Source organism: Geospiza fortis, unplaced genomic scaffold (assembly GCF_000277835.1).
Source record: "Geospiza fortis unplaced genomic scaffold, GeoFor_1.0 scaffold254, whole genome shotgun sequence".
Lineage (NCBI taxonomy): Eukaryota > Metazoa > Chordata > Aves > Passeriformes > Thraupidae > Geospiza > Geospiza fortis.
The window spans coordinates 109548-130253 of NW_005054441.1; the positions used below are offsets into that span (position 1 = coordinate 109548).

The following is a 20706-nucleotide window of genomic DNA, read 5'->3' on the forward strand; positions in this document are numbered from 1 at the left end:
AGGAGGGAGGGACTTGTGGTGCTGCCCAAGGATGTGTCTCAGGTTCTGAGATGTTGCTGGAATGGCTCTTGAGGTATCAAAAGTCTTTTTTCTTAGCTTCGTGCTTGAAGAAGAAGTTGGGATTCTTCAGCTCTGGTTCTCAAGGTTGTTTATTTTTTTTAAATTTTTCTATTCTTTCTCTGACCTGCTGAGGTCTGTCCAGCAGGTTGGGTTGTGGCACAGTCCCTGCCCTTGGGGTGGTGGTGGCTTTTTATACTACAAATTAAGTGTACTTTATTTATAATAATTTTCCAATACCTATCACCTATGTTAGACAGTCTGTCTCTATCCTAAACCAATCTAAAAGTGTCACCATCACTGCAGAAGATGGAGAACAAGAAGAAGAAAGAAGGACATGCCCAAATTCTTCTATCTTGCTTCTTGAACCCCCACTCTAAAAACTCCCAAAAGTCTACATTTTCACTTAGTAATAAATTAACTATCATTCTATTTAAGCCCTTGAGGCTTGTAACTTTTCACACAAAGCTGGGGATTGTTTCCATGGGTTAAAATCAAAGTCACAGGTGTCTTTGAGTCCACGCCAAGGTCTCTGAGCCCCCTGCCAGGGTCTGGAGTCCTCCAGGGCAGCCAGAGCAATGTCCTGGGTTCTGACAGATGTGGGGCAGGCAGGGGAAGGTGGGGAGGAGAGAATCCCCCTCCTGCCCCATCAAACAAGCCCAAAGGGGGGTGGGCAGGCCTTACCTAGCAGCTTCTGTAGTGCAGGGGGGGTGGGTGTCACCAGGAGCTGGTTGGACGAATGCCGTTGCACTTTAGGAGGTAGTTGGAAAAATGGGCTATGAGGTGACTTGTAGGCATCTGGAGAAACACAAACACAACCTCAGGTCAGCACTCAGTGTTTGGAACAAGGACAGGAGCTCTGCCACTGAAAACATGGCACAGAATCCTGAAAACATGGCACAGAATCCTGGCATTGGTTTGGGTTGAGAGGGATCATCCCTGGCAGTGTCCAAGGCTGGCTTGGACAGGGTTGGAGCAGCCTGGGACAGTGGGAGGTGTCCCTGCCATGGCAGGGGTGGCACTGGATGGGCTTTGAGGTCTCTTCCAAGCCAAACCATCCCAGGATTCTGTGATTCTAAGTCAGCATTGCCAGGTGGGGGCACAGAGGAGGATTTGTAATGAGATCCAGCAGCTTAGTCCATCAACACAGAGCTTCAAACACATCCACACACTGCTCCAAAGTGCTGGGAAGGGTCTCTGTGGTCCATTCTAAGAACAGCAGCTCAGAGAAGGCAACAGCCCCAGCTCCTGGCTGAGTACCCACAGACAGATCCCACCCCCATCCCCATCAATGCATTAATCACCATCAACCACCATTAATCCCACCCCCAAACCATCAGTACATGAATGCCATCATCATTAACACATTAATCACCAGCAATTCATTAATCCCACCCACATCCATCACCATCAACCCCATCACCACCACCTCCTAAAGGACAGCTCTGCTCTGGTGACAACAGGGAAATTACGCAACAAAATCCAAATCAAACTGGCAACAAAGGAAAAACCACCACGTCCAGAGCTTCAGAGACTGTTCCAGGCTCTTGCACACCCCTGCACTCACCCTGAGGAGAGGATGAAGATGTCTGGGAGACAGTCTGAGCATGCAGAATTTCTAGTGCAGTTTGGTTCTTCTTGGTCTTGCGCTCAGTGCTCGCCGTGTTCATTTTCTTGGGGCGCCCTCGTTTCCTCCCTGCCATTTTCCTGCCCTTCTTACTCAGCTTCTTCTTCCTGGCCTTGGAGGGAGATGGCTTTTTAACAGAATTTGCTGCAGCTTTTTCTTCTTCAGCACCAGAATCCTGAGAGATTTAGAAAAAATTTGGTCATTTCTACCTCCAAGTGCAGAATTCCTTTTCAGCAAACATTCATATTGGTGTTTCATTTTTATTAATGAAATACATTTCTGATATGATATATATATATGATATATCATATCAGAAAAAAGGTGTTTCATTATTATTAATTACATATATTTCTGATATGATATATATAATATATCAGAAATAATGATGTTTCACTATTGTTATTGAAATCTATTTCTGATATGACATATAAATGATATATCATATCAGAATTAATGGTGTTTCATTTTAATCATGAAATATATTTCTGATATTATATATATTATATTAGAATTAATAGTGTTTCATTTTTATCAAGGATAAAAATTATTTTATCAAGGATATATATAAAGGATATATCATATCAGAAATAATTGTGTTCCATTTTTATTAATGAAATATACTTGTGATATTATATATATATATGATATATATATGATATATAATATCATAAATAATGGTGTTTCTTCATTATTATTGAAATCTATTTCTGATATGATATATAGATGATATATTATATCAGAATTAGTGGTGTTTTATTTTTATCAATGAAATGTATTTCTGATGATACATATATTATATATAATATCAAAATAATGGTGTTCCATTATTATTGAAATATATTTCTTATATATATATATATATGAAATATCATTTCTGAAATTATGTTTCTGAAAGGAAACTAGTGCACTGTAGTTCAATAACTTGCCAGGGAAGTGGACTTGCTTGGGAAAAGAGTTGTTCCCAAGGGGTTGTGCTCATTCTCTTCTGGACTCATTCATTGTGGGAAATGGGTTTGTAGAAAATTTTAAATTTTCACAGTTTGTTACAGTTTGTGACAGTTACATTTTGACAATTTTTAAAGTTTGACAGAAGGCTCACACAGTGTGTATCTGTATGTAAACTTTGAAATAAGAAATACTGACCTAGAAATGCAATGGAATAGGACAGACATTGTTGAGAGAGAAATGGAACTAGAAACAAGTTTTAAAAGGTATCTTTACAAAAAAGACTAAATACTTTAGAGGAATTAAACTATGGAAGATGAAATGTAGTGGGATCCACAAGGGGTAATTTTAGATGATTGGCTTTAAGGCATTTACAGCATAAGTAGCTAAAACTGATAAGCCAAAAAATGCTTATAATATATTGTAATTAGGAAATAGTTGGCTTCTGATTGTGATGTGAATTATAACATCTGTATTGTCTCACCCTTCTCATTAGACTAAAAATAGAATAAAAGTTTTTAAAGCACCTCTCAGTTGCCCCATCTGTAAGTCAGAAAAAAAATCTATTCCAAGAATTCATTAAAGAAAAGAAAATGCTGAGGGAGGGAAACTTCAGGCAGGGCTGGACGGGATCTTGGGCAGGAATTGTTCCCTGGCAGGGTGGGCAGGCCCTGGCACAGGGTGCCCAGAGCAGCTGGGGCTGCCCCTGGATCCCTGGCAGTGCCCAAGGCCAGGCTGGGCAGGGCTACACTGGGACACCCTGGGACAGTGGGAGGTGTCCCTGCCATGGCAGGGGGGGCACTGGATGGGCTTTGAGGTCCCTTCCAGCCAAACTGTTCTGTGATTCTGTTAAATCTGTACCTGCTGTCTAACAAAAGCTGATTATTCATCCTTCCCTGACTACATTCCTCAACTGAATTTCACTCAAAACTCAGAGTACAGTCAATACTTTATATTTTTGGCCATGAACAGGCAATGCATTTCTCACAGCATTACCCAAGAAAGGAAATGAGTCTTTGCAGAAGACTCAGCACACTCTGAGCTCCATTCAGTGGGCTGTGACTCAGGGACAGCTCTGCAAACTCCTGCTGGATGCAAGCGAGGGTGGACAACCAACTATTCATCTTGCAACACTTTTTTTTTTTTCCTTCCAGAATTAGTGGTGCAACTCCCAAGAGCAGCTTTTATTAACTCGCTCCATCATATTTTTGGGCACATTAATAGCTCCAGAGTAAAACCTTCCCCCAGAGCCTCCTCCTGACTCAGAGCAGCTCAGCCACAGGAACCACTCAGCACCCACAAATGCAGGATGCTCACCTTGTTTTCTTGGACCTTCGTTGGAGTAGTTGTGTTACTTTTGTTTTCTCTTTGTTGACGACGTCTAGCTGCCTCTTGTTCCTCCTGGGGACAAGGGAGGGGACATTTCACCATCTGCTCATGTTTTATTCCTTTGCAATACAGATCACCTTCTTTCCCACCTTCATTTTCCACAAGAAAGGGGAACAAAATTCCCCTTGGCTCAGGCCACACTCAGGTGGGAACAAATCCTCTTCCACCTCCAGAGGAGAGTAAATCTCAACCTCTTCCTATATTCTCCCTTCCCAGCCCCACACTGCTGTATCAGGTCCCATTTTAAATAATCTATTATTATTGTTGTTGTTATTATTATTATTATTAATCATTACCATTATTATTTAAAGTATCATACCAATATCTTATTAATGCTATATTAATATTCTATTTAAATTGTTAATACTATTAATATGAGTGTTGTTATTATTGTTATCATCATTATTATTTATTACATATCATATGTAAATAATGTGGTAAAATATATTAAAATATAGTATATATACACAATTTTGATTAAATAACAATAGCAATAATAATAGTAATAATACTAGTAACACTAACAATAATAATAACAATAATAAGATTATAATACTATTGTATCAATAATGTATTAATATTACATTAATAGTGTTAATATTATTATATTAGTGTTGCTGTTATTATTACTATTCTTTAATATATATAATATGTAAATATTATGGCAAAATATATATAAAAATATGGTATATATACATGGTCATGATTAAATAATAATAGTAATAAGAATAGCAATAATAATAGTAACAATACTAATACTAATAACACTAACAATAATAACAATAACAACAACAACAATAATAATAATAATAATGTGCACTTTAATAGCTTCCCACATCCCCAGCATTTCATGGTGACACATTAAAAATCTTCCACAACTGGAAATGGCAATGCCATTAATCATCATCTCATTCAACTTCAGCCAAGTTTGTTGAGGTGACTAATAAAAAACCAAAAAAACCCAGGAACTTTTCAGGCTGATTTTTTCCCAGGCTGACAGGAAATTTCCCTGTTCAGAGAAAAATCTCTTTTTCTCTCACAAAATAAAACCTCTTTCAGACAGGAAATTTCCAAGAGTTCAGTGAAAGCCTTTCCTGCACCTTCCAGGTGAGGTTTTATCTGCTTAAGATTTCTGACAATTCCAACACTCCTTTGATTTAAGCACATTATCAACCAAACCAGTGGCAGGTTTAAGTGTAAAAAGCACGGAAGGTCAGAAGTACCCTGATTTTTTTTTTTTTCCTCTAAGAAGTTTTTTTTGCCCCAAATTTGAATGGAGCAATCTGAAACAATTTCCTTTCAGAGCCCCCATGAGTCTGTTCTTACAGAGCCAGTCAGCCTGAGGATGAACATTCACCTGAAATTTTAAATTAAGTGGCCTCACTTAATTCTCTTCCTGGGAATCCATTGATTATTTCAGGTTAACCCAGCCCTGCACAGTCCCAAAAACTCTCTGGCATTTTAATTCCACGTGTAACAGCCCAGACTGCAGCAAATGACAACTCACTCTGTGCCTCCAATGGCACGTCCCAAAAGGAACATTTCAGAGCATTGCTCAGCTTCATTTCAGGAGCTGAGCACTGGGACAGATTCAAACCATCATTCCCTTCTTTAATTCCAGTTCTTTAATGAAGAAATAGCTCATTACAGACCTCCAGTGCAAGGTAAAAGCACCTTGGGGCTGCCCCATTAATTCTCTATTAGAAATCCCTTGGACATGATTGAATTAGTGCTTGATGGCATCTGAGACTTCCCTTCAATTAGCTCCATGTTCTTTGCCTAGCAAGAAAATCTGATTTCCAATCAATTCTGTCCACCTGTGATTAAATTCCTCACAGTGGCTGCTCCCTTAACTCTGAGTTTTCTACAGAAAATGATTGAAACTTACCCTGAGTTTTGGATTTTTGAGACTAGAAAAATAGTTTTCAAGCTGAAAATAGAAAGAGAAGAGAGTCATCCTCAAAACCATGACAGATGAACACAGAAGAATAAAATATTAGCTTAGAACAAGTGCAGAGCTGCAGAAATTCTGACTGCTTTGCTTTGATAAGCTACATCAAGAAGCCATTTACATTCATTCTTTTCAGGCACCCAGCCTGTTGTGTAACAGGGCATAATCCAACCTCTACAAGGTTTTATCATCCCCACCACTCCTGGCCTTGTTTTAAAGCTTTGTGTCACATATCTCCCCTCAGCACAGGCTGATTTTCAATGAAATTATTTGCACTGAAGCTGCTGCACCCTCGTACTCCACCACATTTATCTGCACTCTGGCACATTCCTGAACAAAAGCTTTATTAGACTACAGCAGAGGAAGGAAAACAGCATTATTATCCCACTGCAAAAACCTTGGGGTGGGATAAATGATTTGTCCATGAAATGTTTCATTTCCAAAGGGTTTGTTGGGTTTTATGAGGGGCTTGGGGATTTTTTGGTGGGGGGTTGGTGTTTTTTGGTGGGGGGGCTGTTGCGTGGGTTATTTATTGTTGTTGGTTGAAATTTCTTTAATTGAAAAAAAAAACAGTGAATGCATTATCATTGTTATGGAGCTTGGGCTGCTTCTACAGCAGCTGAGAATTCTACTAAAATTGAGATTTACTGGTTGAATATGACTGGATTAAATGATCTGTGCACCACAGAGGAATCAAAGCCCCACTGAGTCTTTCCCCTCTGAGGAAAGGACGGCAGGAGAGCCCAATTCTGAGCAGCTGCAGAAGGAATTTTATCAGAGAATCTCTGCAGCTTCAGTAAATCAGCACTGCCCTTAACCCCAGGGTGTGTGTACAACCCTGGAGCAGGCAGTTTGCACACTCAGGTGTGCAAACTCACAAAGGGACAGGAACACAAGCCCCAGGCAGAAGGACGTGGAGCTGGAAGTGCTGCCAGGAGCAGGGCACAGGCAGCCCGGGTACTCACTATGGTTCTGTCAATGGTGTGCAGGTAGTAGGAGACTGGCTTCCCCGTCCAGGACACAGAGCCCTTCAGTGGTGACAGCTCCACAACCCTCATGATAGTGCCAATATCTGTGGGAGGAGACAGGAGCTGGTTAGGGGACACAGCGACGATTTTGGGCTGAGGCCAAGGGCACTCTCAGCACTCCAGCGTCTCTCTCCCTGCCATCCCTCCTTTGCCACAGCTCCCAGAGCAGCTCAGCACCCTAATTTTTCCCTCAAAATTTCACTCAAAACTCAGAGCACAATCAATACTTTATATTTTTGGCCATGAACAGGCAGTGCATTTCTCACAGCATTATCCAAGATGATGTGGGTACTGCACAGTATCCCCACAGCGGGATGAACCTCCTTTGCCACAGCTCCCAGAGCAGCTCAGCACCCTAATTTTTCCCTGCACAGATGATGTGGGTGCTGCACAGTAACCCCACAGTGGGATGAACCGGGCCCCAAGCATCTCCACGGCTCCGGCTCCAGGTGCTGGCTCCGTGCCCAAAGCAGAGCCAAACCCAACCTTGGCCCCGCCACAGCCTCAGCCTCTGAGCAAAGGGGATGCTGCAGGCTCCTGGCTGCTCCCAAAACAGTCCCAGAGGAAGAACACGTGCAGGAGCACACGTGTGAGGAAGAGGAGGATCTGGGGGGGTGGATAGCACCCCGTTTGCCCTGGCCCCGGGCACTGGGGTGTCCGTCAGCACACGGAGCCTGGGAATGGCGCTGCCTGAGTTGACTTTGGCATTGCCCAGCGCCAGCCCCCATGGCCTGGAGGGGATCCAAGAGCCCCATTCCCCCCCGTGTCACTGCCCCTGGCACCCCTGGGCATCAGGGGGTGACACCAGCCAGGCACCAACTGCACTATTCACACGCCCTCTGAACAGAGAGAGACACAGAATTCTCTCAGGTTTTTTCCTGGAGAAGCACAGAGGGAAAGCAATTCTGATCTCATTTACTGCTCCTGTTGTTTTGTGAACATGTAGAATGTGTTAGAAGATCATTTACCTAAAAAATTAAATTATTAGATTCCAGCGATAGTGTTTTAATTCATTAAACAATTAGATCCATGTCTGTGTGTCAGGACTGCCAGCTGACAGTCACAAGCTTTCAATAGTAGTTAAAAGTTAGAAGTAAGTATTATATAATATAAGAAATATAATAATTAATATAACATATGATATTATATTATATAAGAAATATAATATAATTAATATATTATCCTATGATATGATAAGATAAAATATAGTATAATAAGATGTAATGTAATATATTATAATGTATAATGCTATAATGTGCTATAATGTAATAATAATATAATGTAATATAATATACAGAATATAATATATAGAATAGAATATGCTATCAGAGAATATAATAGAATATAATGTGATATGATATTATATTAGATATGATATATTTATTATGTAATATACAATAATATATTATATTATATTACATTATATGGTATAGTATGATATAATGTGATATAAATCTTTTCATTATAGTATAATATAGCTTTAATAAAGCAAGTATTCAGCATTCCAGAGCCATAGACTCAGATGCCAATCATTTTCCTTTGTCTGGGGTGCCCTGATTTTACAATAACCAACACAGAGAAATCTGGTTTGCAGATCCTCCAGGAAAACACTGCTGGGAGTTTCAAGGGAATTTCTTCCTCTCCTGCTACGTGCATCCCACAGGAAAGCAACATGTGGGACATGTACCTTTGAGCCAGCCAGCCCAGAGTGAGTTAGTTCTGGCCAGCAGAACTGTGTCCCAGACTCTTTTCCAAGGAACACCACATGTGTGAGACAGGGATGAATTAAACAGCCCCAGAACGTCACCAGCCCTGCCCCTGTCAGCTGCAGCTGCCCTATATTTGGACTGGGCACAAACATGTTCTGGGTTTGCTTTCTTGTCTATATTTGTTTTGTTCTCCAGAATTAATAGCTTGGGGATGTGCATTAAACATTCCCACAAGCACTGAGCCAGTGGCAGGGCTGCAGGAGAAATTATGGCACATTTCTAATTAAACAAAAATGACCCAGAAGAGGTCAAAAGCAAGGTTTGGGATTCAGCAACCTCAACCACTACTTTAACCACATTTTAATACTTGTTTTCATTTGTCCCAACTCTTTCCACATTTCCACTTCTTCCCACAGATGGAACTACTAAGGACAAAAGTGGAATTGAGGGAACTGGCGCCTCCTTCTTAAAGCTTGATCTTTCCCAGGGTTTTGTATAAATTATTTAAATGTTCATACTCCAGATCAGAGTATTTGACAGACAGGTGAGACGTGACTCAAGGCATGCTCAGACACCAAAAAAAGCCTTGATGAATAAAAGTGTTACGGAAAACCTTGTGGGGCAGCAGAGCAGTGACATTCCCTGCTCCATGTGCAGGACCCTGGCCATGCTGGGGATGGCATTTCCCTGGGAGTGTCACTTGGAAAAGCCACTGGAACAAGCCCCAGCCCCAGCACATCCCACCCAAGGTGCTTTGATGTTGGTATTTGTCAACATAATTTGGTCTCAGAAAGGGATAAAGCCCTAAAATTTATTCACACAATTCTCCCTGTTTGTAGCATAGAAAGGTAATTTTTTTCAGGGCCTTTTATCTGAATCCCTGGAAGTTTCCTACTGGCAGAAGCTGTTGGTTCTCCTTTTGCTAGAGCCTCTCACCCATCCAAACTCCAATTAATCATCTCAATATAATTTTAACATCAGCATTTCCATTCAGCATTAAATAAAAGCTGAGATCTGAGAGTTCAGCATTCTAGAAAACATTCCCAATGAATCCAGGCTGGGCTGAGAGCTGGGGTGGGATAAAGGTCTGGCTCAACTGGCAGAGGCAGCCAGGGCTGCTCTGAGGTGAAACAGCAGCACATGCTGGCTTCAGTCTCCTAAATGCAGCAGAGAGAGAAGGGAATGGGAAAAATCCAGGAAAAGAAAAGGCTTGAGAGACCAAAGCCCTGTATTTTTGTCGGCAGGTCGAACTGAAACATCTCCAAGTGCATTTTTGGATTTTCTCAAGCTCTGGTGGGCTCTGCAAGAGGGCCCAAGCTTTACTCAGGCCCTCTTTGCCTCACCAGTAAACTGACAGCCTGGTCCCAGCTCTCCCAGGGTTTGAGGAGTTCCAGGAGCATCATTCCACCCTTTTTCCCTTTTATTTTCAAGTCCATGCCTCAGAAGAACTGGCAGTCCAGCACCTAAAGTTCAGCAAGGGTCCAAACTACCAGAGGCCTTAAAAGAGAATTTTAAACAGGGAAGAAAAGTGCAGGTTTAGGTGCCTGATGTGTGGTACATTCACAAGAATTCAAGCTTAAAAATAACTCCCAAGGGCTCAATTTACTTCATGACAGTCCAAAAATTACTGTTCTTCAAAAGCAGCTTAGGCCAAAATTAGACAGCACAGTTTGAGATTTGGAACTCACTGAGTTGCTCCCCACGTCTGCACAGGGAGGGAATGAGGGGGGTTTGATTTAAGGAAAATTTAGCACTGGAAACAGTAAATACATGTAAAGCCCAGCTTGGACTGCTCTTCTGCTTGAGAAATTTAATTTAAAAACCTGAACTGGAAGGGACCCACAAAGAACATCAGTCCAGCTTCTGCACAGACATCCCAGTTTCAACAGTGAAAGTCTGAACAGGTCAAACCCAACCACATGGAATGTCCCAAAACCTCCTTAAACCGCAGCTCATGTCCTTGCAGAGGACAAGGCTGCCAAACATCGAGTCTGGCCTGTTCACAGGAGAAGGAAACCACGACCCTGTGCTGGCAATGAACCTGACCCAAGGCCTGGGTGTGTCTGGGAGAGGTTTGTTTGCTCAATGCACAGCACAGGAGATGTTCAAAGCTGAACATTTCACACAATCCTGGAATGGTTTGTGTTGGGAAGGACCTCAAAGCCCATCCAGTGCCATGGCAGGGAAACTTCAACCATCCCAGGCTGCTCCAAGCCCTGTCCAGCCTGGCCTTGGGCACTGCCAGGGATCCAGGGGCAGCCCCAGCTGCTCTGGGCACCCTGTGCCAGGGCCTGCCCGCCCTGCCAGGGAACAATTCCTGCCCAAGATCCCATCCAGCCCTGCCCTCTGGCAGTGGGAGCCATTCCCTGGCTCCTGTCCCTCCAGGCCTTGTCCCCAGTCCCTCTGCAGCTCTCCTGGAGCCCCTTCAGGCCCTGCAAGGGGCTCTGAGCTCTCCCTGGAGCCTTCTCCTGTCCAGGTGAGCAGGCCCAGCTGTGCTAGGCTGGCTCCATAACCTCTAAGCCTTAGGAATCCTGCCTGGTGGGATTTACCTGCCTGGATTTAGGGCGTAGGGAACTCCCCTGTGAGTCAGGGCTGCTCTTTGTGGTGAAGGAATGATTCACACCCTTGAACTCCTGATTTCTCTGCAGCTCAGGGACACATTGATGGAACCAACACCAAAACACAGCAGCACAAAGCCCATCAAAAGTGTCTGCTCCTCTCTTTAAATTGATTCTAAATTGATTTTAAATTGTCCTCTCCTCCTTTTAAATTGATTTTAAGTACCTGTCACTTGGTGTGCCCTACCAATCCAACAGCATTTTCTACTTATACAACTCTAAAATGCTAACACCCCCCAGACAATTTCAGATAATGAACATCCACAACTGTAATGAACAATAAAAAGGGCAATCATACCACTCAAGTTTCGACTGTTAATTCTAAAATTTAGAGGTGCAAAAGGTTTTGAGGACACAATTCTCCCACCTGGAAAAAGAAGAAAAGCAAAAAGCACAGTCAGCTCCATTATTTGTTCTAGAAGTAACTACTTATTAAATATAACCTGGTACAGAGCCCTAAAGAGCAATCCTATAAAACTGCCCCTTGTATAGCATTAAAAAATAAATAAATCCCTTAATTCTCATTTTGACAACCCCAAGAAAGCAAATCCATGATTCCTGCCAGGTGACACCTCAAGGATCATTTAAAATGACAGATTTGAACACTTGGGAAAAAAAGAGCATGTTAATTCTCAGTGGCAATCTAAAGAAATTTCAATTATCTCCATCCTACTTGGGATCTTTCATACACAAGCCCCCAAAGCCCTTTAAATTAGAGGCCACTAATTTTCATTTCATGGGTATTTGGGGTCATTCAGCAGAGCCTGAAGTACACTCTGGGAAGAGAAATCAGGTTTCATCATTGTAAAGGCTTATTGAAACATCTCCACCTTCCCACTGCTCTCAAGCCACTATTAAACAAGTTTGAAAACTAAAAAACAATCCAGTTAAATTAAAGAAAACAGCTTAAGTTTGGGGGTTTTATGGTTTGCAGCAAAGCCCAAAAGTCACATTATTTATTTCAGCACAAAGCTGTGCCATGGGAAGCCACAGCTGCTTTGTTCACACCACATATTTTTCTTTTCAGAAATTGTTATTTCTGTCATTTCTGCCACAACCAACTAAAATTGTTGCTTTTCCCAGTGGTTAAGTGCAAAGAAAAGACACCCAGGGCAATGGAGAGGCCAGGGTGGGGTTAGGGGGTGTCCCCAGGCTCCAGTGAAGCTTCTCAGGAGCACCCAGTGACACTGCCCCAGATTTTATGGAATTGTAAAACCATTAAGGCTGGAAAAGACCTTTAAGATCATCAAGTCCGACCATCAAAGTCTATCCCACTAAACCCTGTCCCCAGGTGCCACATCCCCACAGGTTTGGAGCATTTCCAGGGATGGGGACTCCAGCATTTCCAAAACCAGGAATTAACACCCAGCATTAAATGAGCCAGCTCTGAACAGGAGAAGTGAATTCTGTATGGAATTACAGACTGGCCTTCCAAAGCTGTGCCTCTGCAGCCAAGAATCATGGAATGGGTTGGGTTGGAAGGAGTTTAAAGTTCACCCAGTGCCACTCCTGCCATGGCAGGGACACCTCCCACTGTCCCAGGCTGCTCCAAGCCCTGTCCAGCCTGGCCTTGGGCACTGCCAGGGATCCAGGAAGTTTGGCCTTGGCTGTTGGGTGTTTTGTGGGCTCCCAAACGAGGGAAGGATGCACCAGCAGCTCCTCCCACCCCAATTCTGCAGCAGAGTTTTCCCAGCAGAGGGGATGCTCCAGGGAACCAGGCAGGTGTGGGCAGGCACAAAGGGAAGAAGAACAAATCCCACTGTGCTGCAGCCACTTGGCCCCAAGGCACAGAACAAACCCCAAATCCTGGCTTCCCCAGCTGGGACTGAGCCCCCCTCTCCCACCCCAGCTCCCACAGGAATCAGGAAACAAGGGGGACACATTTCCAGTTGGATTTACCTTCCTTCATGTTGGCAAAGCGCTCCTTCAGCTGGTGATCCACCTCGGGCCCGAAGGCAAAATTGTTCACAAAAATAACACTGCAAAACAATGATCCAGTTAAAGATCAGGGAGCCAGGAATACCCCACAAGGACCCCCAGCCACACCACAGCCCCTTGGAGCCTTCCCAGCCACTCCTACCATGGACAAACCTGCTTGTCCCCAACTCTACAGCTCCTGTCACCAAAAACATGGAGAGCAACACTCAGCTCTTCATCCTGCTGCTTCTTGGTGGGGACTTAAAATCTTACAGCAAAATATCAAAATGTAGTTTAGAATCATTAAATTGTTTGGGTTGGAAGGGACCTAAAAGCCCATCCAGTGCCACCCCTGCCATGGCAAGGACACCTTCCACTGTCCCAGGCTGCTCCAAGCCCTGTCCAGCCTGGCCTTGGGCACTGCCAGGGATCCAGGGGCAGCCCCAGCTGCTCTGGGCAATCTGTTTCAATTCCAGCTCCAAATTCCCCATAATGCCAGAAAACAGTGACCTCTTAGCACATTTTCCCTGTCCTAAATCCAGCACTTCAGCCCTACCCACAACAGAGGAGTTACATCTTTTCTTCTGGGTTAAGAAATTCAATGAGGGGAGGGGGATTGTTCCTGGAAAAAACAATCACATGGAAACAAAGAAATCTGCACAGAGGTAGAATCCCACAAATGATAAAAGAGCTTGGTAAAGAAACAGAACATGCCACAGATTAAACACCCCTTTAGTTTAAAGGTCTAATCAGCCTGGCCTAAATGTCACCGGTGCCCATTCAGTGCCCAGGATGCAACAAGAGTCCTCAACACCTCTTGGAAGTGGTTGAGCTCCCTGCTGAATGAACTTGTCAGGGCTTGGCATGGAGCTCAGGGCAAAGTTCTTCCCCAGAGGGTGCTGGGCACTGCCCAGGCTCCCCAGGGAATGGTGCCAAGGCTGCCAGAGCTCCAGGAGCATTTGGACACAGAATCACAAAATTCCAGAATCCCTGGGTTGGAAGAGACCTCCAAGCTCATCAAGTCCAACCCAACCCCAACAGCTCAACTGAACCCTGGCACCCAGTGCCACATCCAGGCTTTGTTAAACACACCCAGGGATGGGGACTCCACCACCTCCCCGGGCAGCCATTCCAGAACTTCATCACCCTTTCCATGAAAAACTGAAAGAATGATCAATTTTTCCTAATACCCAACTTAATAGCCTAATTAGGTTTTTCCTAATATCTTACCTATAGGATAGGATCTCACCAACTTCCTAATACCCAACCGAGATTTTTTTCCTGACATCCAACCTAAATTTCCCTTGGCACAGCTTGAGGCTGTGTGCTCTGGTTCTGTCAGTGCTGCTGCAGAAAGAGCCCAGCCCCAGCTGAGCACAGGCACCTTTCAGGAGCTGCAGAGAGTGATGAGGGCAGCCCTGAGTCTCCTTTTCTCCAGGCTGAGCACCCCCAGCTCCCTCAGCTGTTCCTCACAGGGTTTGTGTTCCCAGCCCCTCACTGACAGAGCCCTCAGGGGTGCTCAGGGTGGGGGTTTGGGGTGGCTGTGCAGGGACAGGGGCTGCACTGATCACCCCTGAGGGTCCCTCCCAGCTCAGGATATTCCAGGATTCTGTGAAGTGTAAAAGCCATCCTGGCCTATTGTTCCCACATGAAGAACTGATTTCTTTGCAGGAAAATTCCCTTCCCAGTGCCTCCACACATGAAACGTGTTCAACAAGGACACAGGGAGTTTAAGAGCAGCATTCAAAAGCAGCTATTAAAAACCACGAATGAAAAAAGTGTTTATGCACCAAGGAAAAAAAAAAGTTATTCTTGCTACGCCTTGCTCTTGGAAATTTGGGAAACCCTGCCTGGCAAGTAAAGCTAGCAGGGGTTTCTTCCTCCTCCTTCCCATGTGCCAAAAGAAAAAAAGGCCTTGCAAAGGAGCCAAACATATTAATGGGACTAGAAAACATCCAGGAGAGGAAGGGGAAAAGCCAGAGCCTGCAGATGTGTTTTTATAGTGTTCACTCTGGCACAGGATCCTGTGAGTGCGTGCAGGGCACAGGAACCCCGAATCCCCTTGGGCTCAGCTCTCTTCCAGGAGGTTTTGCCAAGCCACAGGCACAGGGATCCCCTGGAACACACAGGGAACCATGTCCTGCTAGCAGCCCCATCCCTGGAAGTGTCCAAGGCCAGACTGAGCAGGGCCTGAGGTGCAGTAAGCTGTCAGAGGTGGCACTGGATGGAATTTAAGCTCCCTTCCAACCCAAACCATTCCAGAATTCCCTGACCCTGCCCCAGAGTGAGGTGGAGCAGCACTGAGACACACAGTGAGTGCCATGCCACACAAACCAAACATCTCCCAGCACTTCTGGGTGCAGCCACAGCTCCTGCAGCCAAAAACTTCTCTAAAAAATTTAAATTAATTCCGAGGAAAGTTGCCCGGGCAGCAGAGGATTGTGCACTTGGAATAACAAGCAACAAAGCCAAACCCAAGTGTGCTGCAAGGCTGGGATAAGTCTGTCCACAAATTAAAAGGCACCTCCAGAAGAAAGTGAGGAGCAGAATCCTGCAGGAGTCACCAGGCTGGCAGACGCCTCCTCCAGGCTCTCACAACCAGAGCTTTGGGAGCCATCCAGAAATGGCCACAAGTCTCAAGGTTTCAGAGCTCTCTATGACAACTGCCTTCCATTCCCCCACATAACAGGGTGGCCCAGAAGGTCATATAAAAAATAAAGAGGTTTTTTCTACCCATAAGGCTGAAAGAATGCAAAGCTTTAAAAATACAGACGACTTTTATTGCTTTTAACAAATTTACTCCCTTTGTGCTCCCTCAGAAAGGAGCCCAACCCTCTGCATTTAGTTCTCCACATAAATAAATCTTCAAGACAATTAAGTTTAAATGAACTTACAATTTAAGTTGAAACAAACTCACTTGGGTCTTTTCCTTTTTATTAGAGGGAAAGTGAGCCTGTGTGCCCCAAAAGCCAAGAGAAGGAGTTTTGCCAGAATCCCTGACATGAACTATAGGGATATGCAAAACAAATGGAGGTTTGTGTTCCTCTTATAAGCAGAATTTATCTTGGATACACCCTTGTATGGAATATCATGGGACATGCAATCCAAGCCATTCTTCTAGTCAGAAAACAGGATCTAAAGAGGCCACTGTAAGAGCTGGCAGATAGACTTTGGGTATTTGCTATGGAAATTCTATATAAAAAGCTGGCCAGCCTCCCAATTTCCATTATACAAACTCCCAAATATCCAGCTCAGAAAGCAGCACTCAAGTGCTGTACTGTACCTTGTGTTTGCAATCCTCTCCCTCCATTCTTCTGAGAGGAAGTCACCTCTTTCCAGCTGAAAACCAAAGAACAGAAACACAGAGGGGTTACCAGGGCTCCCTCCAGAGAGGGACAAACAGGCTGCACCAGCCCCCTGAGCCCACAGCAACCAGGGACAAGTGAAACCTTTTGAAAAGGCAGAGGTGGAGCAGGAAAAGCTGACCCTGAGGTTTCTCCTTCCCTGCTCCCACCCTCAGCCCCTCTCCTGCATGGGAAGGGTTCTGCTCTGTGGAGAAGCCAGAAGTGCTGGCACTCATTGCAAAACTGCCCAGAAAATGCCTCCTGAAGGCCCCCAGGGCTGGGGACCCCCCCTCAGCACGGGGAGCTGAGCCTGGATTGGGAACAGCTCCTGCTGGGAGCCCTGGCTCCCAATTCAGGCTCTTGCTGCACTGCATAAACAACAATCTGATTTTTGTGCTGCTAAATATAAACCCTGAGCACTTCTAACACTTTCAAGTTGGAAATGAAGTAACATAAAGGCCTTGTTTGAAAATAAGGACAGTTATGACTTCAGTGGCTGTGGAGCACCTTTCTGGTGACACCACATCAAGCCCCAGGTGAGCACAGAGCTCTGGCACAGGCTGAAATTTCCTCAGTTGTGTTCTGGAAATGAGAGGGGAGCCTGTGGGCCACACCTCTGCTGTGCCACAAGCCAGGCAGGAGGAGGTTTGAGGGAGGAAGATAAGAGGAGGAGAGAAAAAATAAGGTGCAAGTCTCTAATTAATGCTGATGACACCCTTTGAAGATGATGGTTTGTGCCAGAACCTCAGGAACATCAAAGCAGCTGCTGAGGATCCTTTTCCTGCACTGTCTGGGAAGGAGGGAGGATTTCACATCTAATTCTCATTAGTGACAACTCCAAGGCTGCAGACACTGGAACAACTTCCATCCCTCAAGGTTGGGAGCATCCAAAGGGAACTCCTGGTGCCAGGCAGGGACACAGGGTGGGTGACAAAGCTGCCTGAGCCACTGTGAGGGACAAAGCCACAGGTGCCAACAGGAATGGGGCTGCTTCCAGGAGGAAAGGAAGGGGAAAAGCACCAAAATCTCCTGATGTTACACAAGAGGGCTGAGAAAAGTGGACATCTCAGGTGAGAGATCAAGAACTTTGTCAAGAGCCTGAAGTGCCAGAAACTGAAGAGAGCATGTAAGAGTAGCTGAAGTTATTCAGAAATACCTGTTCCACCAGCTGGACTGGAATCAGAGTTAAAGCAGAATTAATTCCTGTGATCTCCCACCTGCTGGGAGGGGAAGCACCTCTGACATCCCTGCAGTAATAAAACCAAAGGATGAGATGGAAGCTGAACTCGAAGATCCAACCCAAGGACATCTAGTTGCGTACTGTCAGAATCTAAACCAGAGATTTAACACCAAAAAAGTTCTAAGAAGAATTTTTTCTCATATAAGGAAAGATATTTCTGGATGCCTATACGTGGACACCACCTCTAGACTGATTTTAAGAGAATTTTGTCTCAGCCTAATCTATGCTTGTAGTGAACAGCTCCATAGTTGAGTAACCAAGACAAAGTCAAAGAAAACCCACATGACAGGCAACTGTGTTTATTTTCTAACAGTTTTTGCAAGTCAGCTCCTCTATGGCATCCTCCACACCACCAGTTTCTAAAGTCTCCACAGGGTTTTCCTACACTAACAGGGAAAGAAAAACATTGGGAAAACCAGGAACCACAAACATCACAGTCTGCAAGAGAACAGAGAAGCTAAGTAACATGAAACTATTTTGAAATGCTAAACTTCATAATAAAGGTCTTGAAATCCAACCTATGTGGCTGTAAGGCCTCACTTGGGTCCAGTTTCACTGTGTGTTTGCCCTGTCTGTGTGGTTAGAAAAGCACTTATAACCAAAATCTCCAGGTTTTTACCTGATCTCACCCATGGAGGATGAACACTTTGCAAGCCAGAGCCATTTAACAATTCAAATGAAGCCCAGCCCAGCTTAAACACATCTATTTTTGTGTGGTACTGCTTCCCCAGCTCATGCTTAGCCAAGAGCCAAGGGAAAAACTTCACCAGGAAAAACACTGGAGTACAGAAATAATCAAATGAGCAACTGTGGCTGGGAGAAAATGGGTTCTTTTTTCCCTCTGGAAGCAAGGCAGTGATTCCTGGATGCTCCCCTGCAGCAAGGACTGAGCTGTCTGACCCTGGAACCAGGGGGTTATTTATATTTAGCTCCTTACCCACTGTGCTGAGGCACTGATCAATAAATGATCACCAAAAGAAGGAAAGGAGCTCTTTACCCATCAACTGACACACAGAATCCAAAAAAAATTCCCCCCAAAATCCCACTCAGCTCAGTGGTTTGCAGTAATTTTGAGAGTGAAACAAGAACTGAGAAGGAAAATCAGCTGATTAAGGAAAGTCCAGTGTGCTGGAGCAGCAGAACTGGTCCATGCTGGGAGAAGGGGACACATCCACAGGGCCACACTCAATCTCTTCCTCCACTGTCCCCTCCCTCACCCTGTTCCTCCTCTCTCTGAAACTTAATCTCCTTAGTGAATAATGAATGGAAGGGACCATCTGTAACACAGATATTTTCATCTGATTAGACAGTGCAGGAGATGCTTTATCTAACAGGATAATGAGCTCAGAGAAATCGCCTCCAGAGCTGCTGCCTGCATTGCTGCTAAATTTAGAAGCCAGACCAGGTTTTTATTCAGGTTTATCAAACAGCCACTGCAGGAATACACTCAGCAGCATCTGATTCCTGTAACTCTTCCTGCAGCTGGATGGAAAGCAGCAGGGCCCAGCCTGGGGGAGGCAGCCAGAGGTACACAGAGGGTGGGAGTTCAAGTTACTACAGAACAAATGAGGCATCAATTTTGTGTGGAAACATGGCTGAAGAGGTTGGGGATATTTATATATAATTGTGGAAAAAATAGAGTGGAAATACACCTGGACAACTGGGATTTGTTTTAAATAAAGGCACTGGGCCCTGCCCTCCAGAATTCATGGCCAAGCTCAGAACCTCCAGCACTAACAAGAACAATCCAATGGGGAAGGACAGAAACTGAATTTTGAATTTCAAGGCTGAAGAACAATTTGGTGAGGGGACAGTGACTGCCCTTCTCTCCAAGGCATCTCAAACACAACTTCATTGTTTGCAGAGTTTTTGGGGTCCTGGGGGTTTCTTTGTTTACATTCCTAGCAACTTTCTTTTAATGGCAAGCTGAAAAAATCATCTTGGGAGGATTTGGGGCAGGTTACAAAAACATTATGAGGTTCTGAGGCTCTTGGACTGCTGCAACAGGCAAAAACGACAGAAAATATTTCTCAGCAAGATTCTACCAGCTGGGAAGGCTGCAGATGCTGAAAAGCTACAGGGACCATGATCTCCCAGGTAAGAAAGAACTGTAGACATGCACAAACCCAAACAAGCATGGAACACTCTGCAAAAGTCAACTTCTCAGCAGATCACTTTTCAGGGAGAACCCTAAATCCATTGGAATTGGAAATCTCTAACTCTGCTGGGATTGTGGCTGTTAAAACACCCTAAAAACCCAGCACGACCCTCCAGGGCATTTCTAGGATTTAATGCTGCCTTATGCACCACAGTTTTTACTTTTACAGCCAGAGAGAAACACCATCCACAAAGCTCAGCCAGAGCTGCAGGTGGGATCTGAAATTCTTCCCACTGAACTCCCACCAAGCCCTGCCCTCCTCCATAAAACCATCATGAGGTTCTGAGCCCCTTGGAGTGCTGCAACAGGCAAAAAGGACAGAAAATATTTCTCAGCAAGATTCTACCAGGTGGGAAGGCTGGAGATGCTGAAAAGCTGCAGAGATCATGATTTCTCAAGTAAGAAGGAGCAGAGCAGGAGTTTGGGAAGGTCAGGCCCCTGTGCTGGGGAGGAGGGCTGGGTTCTCAGCCCAGTGCTGGCCAGGGAGGCTCTGTGCTGCTGGAGCCATAAATTCACAAATTCAGGATGCCTCAGTGCAAACACTTGGCTCCCAAACCCCCAGAATTTCTGCCTGGAAAAGTACACATGGTTATTTTTAGGTCCTTGTTCTTTTCAAAAATAACCAGAGGCACGAATCCAAACCTCCAAAATGTGGCATCATTTCAAAGCCACAGGGGACGTTTGGAGGGATTTTCAAATGCCAAAACAGCAAATTTCCTGCTG

At 44.5% G+C, this 20706-nt stretch overlaps 1 protein-coding gene across 1 annotated transcript in view; it reads right to left on the bottom strand.

Annotated features, from left to right (window-relative positions):
• DOT1L (DOT1 like histone lysine methyltransferase) overlaps positions 1-20706 on the bottom strand; it is a 73346-nt gene that overhangs the window by 33559 nt on the left and 19081 nt on the right. Inside the window, 8 exon segments of the mRNA XM_031062223.1 lie at positions 742-855; positions 1625-1859; positions 3947-4030; positions 5907-5948; positions 6935-7041; positions 11623-11691; positions 13224-13303; positions 16525-16580. Of these exon segments, the coding sequence (XP_030918083.1) occupies positions 742-855; positions 1625-1859; positions 3947-4030; positions 5907-5948; positions 6935-7041; positions 11623-11691; positions 13224-13303; positions 16525-16580 (787 nt within the window).